The following is a 14,035-nucleotide window of genomic DNA, read 5'->3' on the forward strand; positions in this document are numbered from 1 at the left end:
CAATGAGTGTACTGGGAAGCACTGTATAGAAGACCATCTTTATGCTTTTCACTATGCCCTTCATACTTGGTAAGTTAATCAAGCCTTTAATGACTTATCTCTTGTTGAGATCATATTCATCGAACGTCTAAAGACTTATGTCCGAAATTCAATCACAGCTTTAATTAAAATATTTTGTTATACGAGGTTTGAAACTTGTGCAATGATTTTTGAATACAGAAAAATGCACCAATCACTATTTTGAGTTCTTTTCGGTGCCAAGTTTTGTCTTACAATGCATTTGCAGTTTTTTACTTCAGTTCATGATAAGTATAAGCCTGGATCTATCACTCAGGTGTAAAATTACGAAGACCAAGCACATCCCATTTGCGTCACGAGGTTTGATGCATTTAAAGATGAGGAAAGACAAACAAAACATCCTGTATGAGTGTGGCAAAACATGCTATAATCCTGTATGTTTATTTCACAAATTATATACATGACCTAGGCTTAATAGCCTTTTACTCCATATAACATGGGTAAAATGTCCCATAACACGTAACAAATTATCATCAGTTTTCAGTTTACGTAATTTCGACAGAAATTTACTACCAAAACATGCAAAACAATTATTATTTTAGAAGACATAGTTAACATTTACATTCCATAAAAATTAAATGATGTGACTTCTAAATGGATGCTATTTCAGTCCTAGCATACATGATCACCATGAAACTGGATCCACTGGGTCACTGTTGTGACATGCTCAGGCATAGAGACAAAACAGATCACTTAACAAAAAAACACAGTTGGTAAAATTATGCCACTGCTTCCATTATGATTGTCCATAAATTCAGTAGTACATGAAGTTTTTCAAATTTTCTCTCCACAAATTAGGATGACATTGGTTCTGTTATGACAGGTAGTAGAAGGTTAAAGGTTTCCTTCAATCTTCTCTTTCCATCATCGTCACAAATCTCTCAGCATATCAACCGAAGACAGTCCAAAACTTGACATGCCCTATAATGAATATATTTCCATTAAGTAAGTGTCTGTTACAGGCCAATCATTTTAGATTTCACAATGAAAACTCCTACCATGCAATAGAGCTCTGCATGATGGAACAGTGAATTTTGCTAGGAACTGATACACATGTATTTTTCTAAAAATGTCTCAGACTTTCTTCTGGATGACCTCTCTACGATGTACATGTAGTCTGAAATCACCATACAACTGTCCCAGGTTCTCTCTTCTATGATGATCGTTGCTGTGCACCCGCTGTTGTGGGTAATTGTGCCACCCGCTGTTTTCTTATCACTTCCATGGCCTTTGCTTTGTTCCACATCTCCATGTTAGCACTACTTAATCCAAAACTCAGAGACAACAACCTGAAAAATACATGACAAAATAGGTAACTCTGTCCAACTTTCCATCCACCATATCTGATAATAAAATAAAAACTAGCAGAGAAATAATACAAAGCAATGTTATGCAATAATGAACTGGTGAGCCTGATTAAATTAGAAACAGATCAGATGACCTGAGCAATTCATTCCCTTTCCAGTCTGCATGTTTCCAAGAATATAAGGATACAATACGACACTTCGAAAGTGCAACAAATCTGTTAATGATTCAGTAATTCTGGAGATATCACACAGTCATTAACTAATGCAATGCCAAAATACCAACAAACCAATGGACCAAAAAAACAGGTCTTAAGTGCAAAGCCTACAAGCTTGAAAACAAATTGGTAACAATGGACCTCATAGTTCTAGCAGAAGTACAGTTTGCACTTTCCAGCACAGTTGAGCAAAGACATGATGCAGTTCCTTACCTGACCAAGTTCAGCAACGCGTGAAAATCATCAACTGTCATACTCTTAGGGTCATCTTTTCTGATGTCTACAAAGTCATCCTGGATTTTCTGTACAATATAAAATACAATTATCTAAATTATTAGTTAAATTAGTTAAATTTCAAAAAATATGACGGCAATGAAGTTGTGTTTTCAACATATATATGCAATGAACTGGCATGCACTTAGGTGACACATAACATGTCAGCCAATATAACAGTTAATATCTCTGGGTAATACCTTTTGTATATCCTCGCCCATGTTATAATCTGTATATTTCATAACAGTGATGTACACTCGTAGCTTGTGCAGGTTCTCTGGTGTCAGAACACTGTCCAGCTCTGTGTAGTATGTCCTCATATCCTCTGGTAAAGTCATAGGGCACAAGGGAATATGACAGTCACTCTGCGAATCAAATGCACACTGTATGAACAGAAAGGCTGTGAGATCTCTTGAAACATGTTTAGAGTCCTTCATTTTCAATTCTGTATTTTCTGTAACAGGCTGCTGAGGTAACAGTAAATGTGAGAAATCAACTGTGATGAATGCCAAATGAATGACGGCTGTCATTTGAATGAGTGAGTGAGTGCTTGGGGTTTAACGTCGTACTCAACAATTTTTCAGTCATATGACGACGAAGGAATCATTAGGGTGCATGCACGTGTAATGTGCCTCCTTGTTGCAGGACGGATTTCCACCGCTCTTTTATTTAGTGCTGCATCACTGAGACGACTTACCGAAGGCAAGTAAGCCGCCCCGCCCGAGCCATTATACTGATACGGGTCAACCAGTCGTTGCACTATCCCCTTCATGCTGAACGCCAAGCGAGGAAGTTACAACTTCCTCTTTTAAAGTCTTAGGTGTGACTCGACCAAGGATTGATCCTGGATCTACCGGTCCCGAAGCGGACGCTCTACCAACTGTGCTATCCGGGCCGGTCGGCTGTCATTTGAAGTCAGTTGTTCACATTGGTATACTGTATTTAATACTCAGGAAACAGTTGTATGAAGACACAATATCAACGAAGTGCATGTAACATCAACAATCTGGCAAATACATTTTTTAAAAAAGTCTAGTTCTTTAAATTAGGATGCAAGCATAACTCACAGGTAGTAACGATTTCCCCTCAGACAAGGTAAGCACAGGTACACTGGCGGGGAAGTCCTGTTTGTGATAACAGAAATCATACTCTACTTTCTGCCACACAATCAGGTTACCAAGGGCTGTGACGTTCTGTACACCTGGAAATAGAATCAATTTACAGATGAATAAGTGTAAATAAAGCATTTAATTCCAGCCTATGAATGTCTTTTTTTTTTTTAACAAAACCTATGGTGATGAAGTCAATTTCTCCTGTGTCGAATAATCCTGAATATATATATATATATATATATACTATAGAAGAGACATGACAAACTCAACTTGTTGATTTAGCTCACTAGTTTCATAGTATCGTGAAGGATCTTCAGAGCTTTTTTTATTTCAACGTATCTTGCAACAGCTATATATACATGCAGGTTCTTTTATTTCTCTGGTTTGAGCTTTATTCACCAAAAATTTATATGTATATGTATATATATATATATATATATATATATATATATATATCTTATTTGATCAAGGGTTTAACACTGTTCTCGCGGAAATCTTTCTTTATTCAAGGTTCGTAAACACGTTACTATACAGCATCAGAGCTTGTTTTGCTTAGACAATCAAGTATATACCAGGCCTAGCTAATTGGCCTGCAGAGAATCCAGGTCTCGATGATTTGGCCCAGGTATTAGGTCAGGAGGTTTGACAGGTCAAACCCGCTGCCCTACACTATGATATATAAGTGGAGATTTGGATACTGTAGAACAAAGCATTGATTATACCCGGCCGGAGAGGAAGCCAACATGAGCTGGACTTGAACTCCCAGCGACCGCATGATGGTATTTGAGGTGACAAAAGCACTAGGATCGCCTGTCGTAATTAGTTATTTGCCTGTAAAGATTTGGCCATTTAAGACACAGAATACCTGTACTTACCTGTGTTGTCTAGATGTCCTGCTTCCAGACAAGTTTCATCCACCATCAGGTGTGTGTCGGCACTCAGCTGTAGCATGCCACTCTTCACACGGTTAGCAGAGTAATCCTTCTCCGGGGAGAACTTGGCCTGGTTCATGACGGACAGGGTCATAGGTAACTGATGAGACTGAAAAACAACATGAACAAGTGTTCACTTCCATGGATGAGTATTACAATACATCATTCATTTTATTCATTTCATTTGTGTTTAAAGGGATACAGAATCAAAGCTGACTGGTTGACAGTGGACTCTGGGTTTCCTGGGTTCAACAATGCAGCCTTGGTTCACTTTAACGCGCCATGCTTAAAATTCAGCACTGCGTGGTGGTGGTGTGTGTTACCCACACACGAAAATCAAATCTATTTATATGATATATATAAGGAAAATGGCTATCTAGTTACCATGACAACTGCAAAAATGGACAAATGTGAGTTGTGACACATCGTTATCTGTGTATCTACCAAAAATTAAAACTGTAGAAAACTGTTGGAGTTATAACACATCGTCATCTGTGTATGTATCCACCAAAAATAGCTAAAACAATACGCTCCGCCTAATGGCGGATGCGTATGAAAAAGGGGCTAAGGTACCCCAGAGGGAAACTAAGGACATGTTTGGTGTGTTAGTTTGGGTAATTAAGAGGAAAATTTTGCATGTTCTACACCAAGATAATGAGCTAATTAAGGGTATAGCATGTTTAGCTGGTGTATAATCTTTGATGAGTTCTGTATATTTACTGTGACGGTTTGCTTATTGCAGACTTGAACAAATGTCACATATATGTATACCGATGCCCTAAAATATTCGTGACAGGAGCAATCTTGAATTCATCGCGTTCGACAGCTGTTCTAGACCTGCAGGGATCATGAGATGATGCAGATTTTCAAGTTGTCATGCTGTAATTTTAATAAAGGGGTGCTTGTTCACGAATTTCTCACTGTAAGTGGTCTTGGGATTCCACATCCGCTTTCTTCGTTCACACCACCACCAGGCATTTCATGGCCAGCCACTTTGCCATGCAAAAGCATGCTGACAATGGTTGACACAGAAAGACAGAATAAACAGGTCACCATTTGGAAACCCTTTGCGTGCGACACTTAAGCTATATTAACTCTCAACTTGGGGGTTTCCTACTAAATCCTCGCTGTAATGTGAATGCTAAAATAGTGGATAGGTATTTTCTACATGTTTGGCATACAAAATATGTCAAAATTGTACAAGTAGGCAGGTCTGGGCTATGTATGGGCAGGACTTAAACAAAAACTGAGGTGATCCAATATGATATAAAAGACTGAAATGTTCATTGTAAAGCAATACAGAAGTAAAGATGATGTAAGAAACAATCATTTATGTGTATGAAATTATAAACATTTACATGGTACAAGATCATCTTTGTGATCACCTGAGCTCAATTTGATTTGATTTATTTATTTGATTGGTGTTTTACACCGTACTCAAGAGTATTTCACTTATACGACAGCGGCCAGCATTATGGTGGGAGGAAACCGGGCACAGCCCCGGGGAATCCCACGACCATCCGCAGGTTGCTGGCAGACCTTCCCTCGTACGGCCGGAGAGGAAGCCAGCATGAGCTGGTCTTGAACTCACAGCGACTGCATTGGTGAGAGACTCCATTGCGCTGCGCTAGCACGCTAACCGACTGAGTCACGGAGGCCCTGAGCTCAATTTGAGGTCATGTTTATTTTGAGAATGAATGTCTGAATATTTTGACCCCTTGATCTAACCACAATTTGACATCTGTGACTCAGTTTCAAGTTTTCTCCTATCTTCCCACGTTTATTTGGTCAGAAAAGGGTGTCTTACAGACACTGAAACGCCCCCTGGCTAAACCTATAACAACCAATTTAGAGCGTGAATCAACACCCCTTGTATCCCAATAAGGATCAACAGACAAATATCAACCAACTATCCACAACCTGCTGTTTTCCAATGATTTGCTTACAGAATATAACGCAGCATCTAGGTGTTCTTCTATTGACTAGGGTCTTCTTAGGGAAATGGAGACTACTTCTCATGTGTCTTACTCCGGTGCCCATACAGCTTTTGCTTTGAACCCTTCCCTTCTACACTTTAAATCACATCGAAATCCTCACCACTGACCTTAGTGACTAGATTAGACAGTAGGTGATAAAACAGCTTTGGGTAAGCTCTCTGTTCCTTAGGAACTCCTGATAAATTGATGCTAAATTTACCAAGAGGCATCACATCTGCTCTGGCATACCTACAAAAGTAACAAATTGGTCTTCTTTATTACTCTGATTTCTCAAACTTTTCACACATGAAAGAACAACTTAGAGTACAATTTATGCACGTTTTTAATTTGATTTTAATGACAGAACTATACTGCTTGAATAAACCCCTTGTAAATATGCAGAAAGTTTGAAGAATTACAGTTATCATTGTACAACATAATTACACATGAACAGTATCTTGTGCAACCGGTTAACATCTCCAAGGTTTCGCATTACCTCTGCCCAAAATACTGCAAGTTGCGCCAAAATTCATCACATAAAAGAATGTGAATGTTTTGTTTATTTTAATGAAATTTATTTAACATAACAATACAGTGTAACATGAATTATTTTACAGGTTCATTATGCATAGAGACGTTAATCTGGCTGAAAATATGAGGAAAATGAATTAAGAGCATTCTTAAGTCCTGATTTCTATTTCAATCCTAAACTTTTATGTGGAGAAGATAATGTCAGATGTCTTACACTGATGCCAGGAGGTGACACAGCATGTACTCTGCAGCTAAGGCGTCTCCCAGTAAGGCATGCTGTAAGACAGACAGGAGTTGAGATCTCAATGCTGCAGCTTTTGATATCACATCATCCTTCACTGAAAACAGAGAAAGCTCGCAATTCATACATGTATTCCGCATTATTGCAAGAATACACAAAAAATATTCTCTTTTTATCAAAACTCGTTATTTAACTTTGATCGCCTGTAGGAGACGCACGAATGCAAAACTTCAATACTGAAGTCATGAAGTTGATATGCACACTGCAATTCAATAACGGAATATCCCCCTTGTGTTAATGTTCTGCACATATGTGCAGAACTTGAGCTCAATACATGCAGTACTTTTTAAAATACCACCACCCATGACATTTTGTTTAACACTGCTTCCCTGTTATTTGACGCCAATGCAAATGCTCAGGGCATGACATGAGCTAACAAACAACAAAAAAACTTGTCTACAACAATATCTATACAGTACTCAAAAAGTTACTTAACATTTGACATTTTTTAAATAATATGTGCTTTTGTGAAATTCTATGATACTATTTCACCAGAGTTTCTTACACGAAGGTCAACTTCCCAGTAATCTCTGATGAATATATCACACTTTACTTGCTACTTCTTTTCAATGGAAAAATTCACGAACAGATTATCTTTTCGGATACAACATCACTATGCATAGCCCGACTCACAACTCACATTTTTGCTTATCTTCTGCATGGTCTTCTATCAATGGGTTGTTGTGTTGCAGCCTTTTGGTGAGTATAACATGAAGCCTGGGTACAAGTGAGGGGGGAGGAGCATGAGCTGCTCTCTCTTCTGTTGACATCTCAGCTACAGCTACCATTTCAGTCTCATCGCTGAAACAGACGGACAAATTAACCTGTTAAAGAATTCATTCATATTTTGTTTTCTTTCATTCATTTTATTCACCAAAGAGTAAATTATGAATGGGTAAAAGAATCAATACCCAAGCTTTCAAGCCAAATTACGAATACTTCCGCTGCATGTACATCACAACAAGACATTTTGAACCTTGTCATGTCGTTATAATCTAAAGACCGATCCATGCTGACAAAATAAGGTAAATATCATGAAGCAGCATGAAGTTAACATCAAAACTACGGCCACAAAGCACGGAAACACTACACAGTGTAAAACAGGGGTAGAAACGATACAATAATTAATCCACATCCGTATTCTGGGAATCTACAGAACTACACAGATGCAATGCCGTAAAAATTATATCTTGCAGTATCTTTGATCTCCGAAACAATTCAGTAATAATATGAGTTCAAACTCAAAAGTTATCCTAAAAATGTCTGCCAACATACTGAATTTTCACGACACTAGCTCATGTAACTGTTAAGACACAAATCATTTCTATATACAACTTTTCTGTCACCAGGTCAGTAAATAGCCTGCTATCAAGAAGTGTTACCTGTTGTCAAAGTATGCTAAGGCGGGTTCCACAGACAAAATTCCAAAAAACTCTACACAGTCATTCACCTTAAAGGTCTCCTCATTGTCATAAACCTGAAACAACATTTATGTGGAATATCATATTTTCACAAGAAAAAAAAAAGACAGCAGACCCAATGGGACATTGTTTTGAGATTCATCTCAAACTTGTCTAGTTTGAGGTGGCATGTATTTATAAAAATAGGTGCAAATTCAACAAAGAGCAACCAAAAATAGTTCACAGGCATTTTAACACATACCAGTTGTATTTATTTTTCCCATATTGCTATACATGTAGGTGATATCAGAAACCCTCAATTAAAACTCACCTTAACAAGACATGCTGGGCCAGTTTCTCCTTTTAGTGGGAAGTTCAGATCTATGCCACCTGCAACTGATGACCCTATAACAGAATTATTGATTGGTGTTTTACGCTCTACGTAAGAATATTTCACTTATATGGCGGCGGCCAGGAAGGGAGGAAATCTGGTTCGGCGGGAGGAAATCTGGTTCGACAGGAGGAAACCTGGTTCAGGGAAACCCAAGGCCAACAACAGAATTAACACATGCACATCTGCATTTAATTAAAACTAAGACCACCACTACAAACCTTTATTCCACTCATAAGGCCACTATTAAAAATATGTTTGTTGGGCATAACCTGATTCTGACCCTCCAAGAGAAAGGAGCTCTTGGGAGGATTTTCACATGAGCTGTTTTATTAAGTAATTTCCAGTAGTTTTAAGTCCACTATTTTCATTAGCCAGCATAAAAAGTTAAGAATTTCCCACTGACTGAACCTATATTTTCAGACAGAAATTTTTAACTAAGGTGCCACAGTCTGCCTTGAAAAGTGTAAAATGAAGACAATAAATTCAAATATTATATAGCCTCTCGAGATGTCAACAATCTTCTTCTTCACAGAGTAGCCACAAAGTACATACCTGCCTGTTGGGTCGTCCTTGTTCGCTTAGCATCACTGGAGTCGTTCTGCTCCGTGTCCATTGTTCCAGCAGTGTTTTCAGGTAAAGGTGAAGACGTTTCCATATTTGCTGCTCCATTGCCACAGGTGTTCCCTTTCTCCACTTCTCTGCTCCGCTTACAGTGATTGGTTGAGTGTGAGGGGGATGCAGAGACTTTGGTCTGACCAGATTCTGAGTATGATTGGACAGAGTTAAGGAGACAACATAGACAACTATTTCCAGATTAAAAAATCAACACAAACTTGAGAAACATGAAATACACGACAGTCTTAACTGTTTATAAGGGGGCCTCAATGACTAGCATGCCAGCGAGGCACAGTGAACCAGGATAGGGATATTGCAATTTTACCATAAAAAGATCTGAAGGTCAAACTGCTAAATACTGTATGTAACAAAAATGTAATACTGATAAGGAATAAAGTGGACTTGAACCAGAGATCTAGTGTGCGTTAGTTTTCCAAAAAAAAAGAAGAAAAAAATAAATTCGCCACGTACTGTGGACTAGCATAGAGACTAGGAGGCTTTGATCTTCTGTTGATAGAGGAGGACAAAAGACAAAAAGAATACATGTTGAGAAGCTGTTGACCCTTCCCACAGTAAACTGCAGTCAATGGTTTCATGCAGTGTAGCATAAAGCTACTGTGTTATTTACATAAGACGCTTTTATCAAATTTTTGTTGGTATTTTGGTCATAACATGAAAACAATACAAAGTACAAAAATAATTCTTGCAGATCTGTATGTCAAGGAGCACCAGAGAGTGTGTTTGTTAAATGATTTTAAGCAGTTTTAAAAATGGACCTATTTTTTGAGACAAGTTCATTGGTCAGTTTTGGCCTTATTTGCATATCAAACTCAAATTTTTTACAATGTAGGTAGGGCATTCCACCAAAAACTGTAGACGAAAAGTTCATCTTGATATGTTTAGCCATTTTGGAGAAGATTTTTTTAGCGTATCAATAAAATTTAAAATGGTCGCTAAATCATGTGACTGGTAAAAACAACATGATGTTCCTTATTAAGACTCCAAAGTTTGGTTTTTCTACCTTTACCAGTTTTGAAGATATTGCAATTTTCCGACTTGACCAAGAATAATAATAATCCAAACAATTTCAAGAGGTGTCCCTCTAGGATACTAGCGTGGACCCTTAATGAATTCCTTTATAAGCATTTTTCAACACAAAACCTATTTCAGTTATGGATTGGGAGAAGGAACAAGGAAAGGATATAGTTTTAACCCATTCTGACTCCCCAGGGATGGGTATACAGTACAAAGTCTGTCTGTCCAGGGTCACTGTCTGAGGGCTCGCCAACCGCAATACCTGCTTAGGCTGAAGTGACATGCAAAAGAACAAAACAAACTGTTGACCGAAGGAAACACAGCTTATAATTCCTTGTGTAAAAGACTTTTCTTGGAGATGGTAAACTTCACTTTCTGGACAACATTCAAATGTCAAAACAGGACACAGTCCTACTGTACTCACTGAAAGGTGTTGGGTGACCTTTGCTGACATTAATTTACTTGTCTTCACAATGCTCCAGAGCCACAAATGACAAATCATTACTTTAGCAACTTACAGTTCACAAACGTTAACCTCCTCAGTTTTCTCCATCATTCGTCTACTCTATTAGAAATAATTTTTTGAGAGACTTTTTTTCAGATACGCATTTTATATTAAATGTATTCCAAAACAGTCGCCTAGCATTTTTTACAGGACACACGACACAGCAGGACTACCTCTAGCGATAAAAAGAGTTCAATATCTCCCCTATTTACTTATGATATATATTGTTTGTTTTTGTACTGAGCTAACATCATTCAGTGGTAACAGCAGATGGCAGGCTTACCCCACACTGAGCAATGTCTCCATATTTACCACACTTTAGACTGGTTTTCCCAGACTCTAGGTCTGCCACTTCATACACACCCAGGTAAAACTCTGGGTCAAACATGTCTTGTACCATGCATCTGAACCGGACAACACTGTTAGCTCTTAGCTCATGGAGAGGGCTGTCATTCAGGCTAGGTACCTGGAACATGTCAACACAATAATGTCAAGAACAACTGTATAAAAAAAAAAGTTACCTAGCAACGCAACTCACTACAAAACAGTACGTCTAATTCAAACATCCTTTTAATTAAATAATTTCAAATTTTAACCAGGAAAACAAATTTTAAAAGTTAATAAATTGCTCTCTTTTTAAAATGTTTCAATTGAAGTTATTTATCCATTCATTCACTGAGCCAGCACTGTCAGTTACGAGCAATTCAGGGCCTCTTCAGGAAATTTTCTGGCACACCTATCTAAATTAACTGCAGTTAGCAGAAGGAAATATTCAATAGGATGACAAAAAGATGAAGGCTATAACAAAATACACTTGTGATAGAGATGAAAAAAAAAAATGCTTGTTAACATCTTAGTGAAAGTCAGACTTTGATTATCGATACAGATATGGCATACCAAGACACTGAAAAATGCTTTAAATTTACAAGAACCAAAATGAAAAACCACCTTTATGTATATGTTTGATTCTTGTGCCCAGCCACAACTTACATTTCTTGCCTTGCAACATACCACTAATTTGATTATTGAACTGGACTGAGACAAAATATCAAATTCAGTCAAGTTGCTTCATTTGAACTTCGGCCCACATACATACCCAAGATACAGCTTTGCCTGATTTCAGTCTCTCAGTAAAATAATCACTGACATATTGAGAATACTGGTTGCCATGTTTCTCTGAAAAACAGAGGTACAATATTTATACTCAAGAAGTCTCAAGTCAAGAACTGAACTGATTGCAATTCTCAGAATATATCAGCTAAGGAATGTCTGAGAGTGGGTGTTTAACGAAAACAGGCATCGACTCAAACAAGACTGGCTAGACCACTGAACTGTTGATATTCTGAAGTGTGATGAATAATTTTCTGTGTTCATATTGGTGAAACTTTCACTTCAATCCAGACATATACATTTACATCCCAAGATGTTAACTTGGCCCTTCATGCCACTTTCCGTTGCTGAAACTTGCAGGCCTGATCTTAAACCATCAGATCACTCCAATCTGCCTTCCTTGAAGAAGTCCAAGAGCTTATAAGCATAATTTACACTTCTGAAATGCCTAACACACATTTACATTAAAAATAGGCCTACCAAATAAGTATTAAAAATTAAGATACACATTTCATGTTGATAGGCCTAATCATTTGCAAATTGAGTATGGGGGATAGCTCTGTTTGGGTTAAACTGTGCAAAATGTACTATACTCTTACCTGAAAAGCTATCATGGAGGACAAGTGGAAAAACTGTTTATTCCAAACTAAAATCCATGTTAGCTTGAGAAGAATAGTTCTTTCTCAAATAAAAATGCTTCCTTACACCTACAGCATGTTTCATTTCTGCATGGCTTATAGTTTAAGATAAACTGTTTTCTCCGATTAGCCTTGGCCAGTACTCTTAAGACATAGGCCTGCAATCCTCTGCCAATCTGGACAAGTACTGTACTGCCAGAAAAAATATATTTATCTGGATCAATGTAGTCCTATATAATATGACAATTTTAAACAATGACAATGCCAAATACAATATTTTTAATGCATGTTTCCATATGACTGATATTACCACATGTACTTTCGAATCAGGAAAATGTGATTTACATTTTGGCACAGGGTGCATTCATTATGTGGCACACCTAGTCCATCTCCATGAACTCTGCGTGCTATTTAAAATTCTGACATTCATTGTAACACGGAGTCCATCGCCGACTCTCAAACAATTCGCTGCACATCTGCACACTCCAACTCGCTGGAGCCGATCTCAATGAGGTTCGTGCTCACGGCACCCAAACTTACCCGCACTAAAAATAGAAGATATTGTTTTACACCTTTTTAACTGAATTAAGAAGGTTGAATTTGTCCTTGCTGACGGCAACTGAAATACAATAGTTTTCTTGATGATTTCAATGCCAAAACTCATATGCATTATAAATCCAGAAGTAGGTCACATGAGACTTCAAAAAGACACTCGATTCCGCTACAGTTCTAGCACTCAATGTGATCAGCATGCAGCCAGTTATTTATTTCCATAGGCGCAGATGGTAAATTGTGGGGATAGAATTAGACATTCTACCATATAAAATTACACATAAATGAGCAGAGGAGGTGAGTTAGACTGCGATAACTTAGGAGACGGGAGTTTGATATTTTTTGAGAGGCGTTGACAGACTCAGTGTTACGATGAATGTCAGAATATTAAGACAACTCACTGAATCAATCTAGATGGACTAGTGGTGCACCCCTAACCACGTACATCTTTCAAAATGACGTTTCCTTTTCTGACATCTGTTGTATGATTTCAGCTCACAGCCCTGGTAGGTCATTCTGCTATATGTTTTGAAATTATCAATTTACAAACCACCCAACAATAATCTGTCTATGACACCTGAAAGATGGATTAATAAACTGATAAAGAAATTGAATTAAACATTTTTCTTGTCCTGTACGTCAAACAACCTCACAGACAAGAAAACATTACTTTCAACTCCTTATTCCATCTGTAGACATTTAACTCTACGTTAAATTGGTGTGGATGCTGGCCGCAGGATTTTTCAACATCCATATAGGCCTAATATAGCCAATGGTCTGCTACGTAGCCGAAGTGGTGCATGCAAAAAAGACATAAACATTACAACCAGATCACAGCCAGAAATTCACGAAGCTTAAAGACACACTGTGGTTTCCATATATGCCATTACCATATAAATTTTGGATAATATCCAACGGGCTATTCAACCAATCTTCTAATCCAGGCATTTTCTCGACTGACTCCGAAATACAACACACACTTCTTCGACTATCACCACACACAATTAACTCGCGTGGACTTCACATTTGGCGGGAAATGTGCTCTCGTGCCATCGAGATTT

At 37.9% G+C, this 14,035-nt stretch overlaps 1 protein-coding gene across 1 annotated transcript; it reads right to left on the bottom strand.

Annotated features, from left to right (window-relative positions):
• Positions 1-422: 422 nt before the first annotated feature.
• LOC135467714 (mini-chromosome maintenance complex-binding protein-like) lies at positions 423-13,993 on the bottom strand. The gene is made up of 15 exons (XM_064745534.1): positions 13,865-13,993; positions 11,771-11,850; positions 10,958-11,140; positions 10,339-10,440; positions 9,072-9,291; positions 8,457-8,530; positions 8,108-8,202; positions 7,366-7,526; positions 6,639-6,762; positions 6,022-6,142; positions 3,861-4,026; positions 2,941-3,074; positions 2,074-2,238; positions 1,814-1,902; positions 423-1,367 (listed from the first exon to the last, which is right to left on the bottom strand). The coding sequence occupies exons 1-15, from the start codon at positions 13,920-13,922 to the stop codon at positions 1,232-1,234; spliced, it is 1,908 nt and encodes a 635-aa protein (XP_064601604.1). The 5' UTR covers positions 13,923-13,993; the 3' UTR covers positions 423-1,231.
• Positions 13,994-14,035: the final 42 nt, after the last annotated feature.

This window comes from Liolophura sinensis, chromosome 6 (genome assembly GCF_032854445.1).
Source record: "Liolophura sinensis isolate JHLJ2023 chromosome 6, CUHK_Ljap_v2, whole genome shotgun sequence".
Taxonomy (NCBI): Eukaryota; Metazoa; Mollusca; class Polyplacophora; order Chitonida; family Chitonidae; genus Liolophura; species Liolophura sinensis.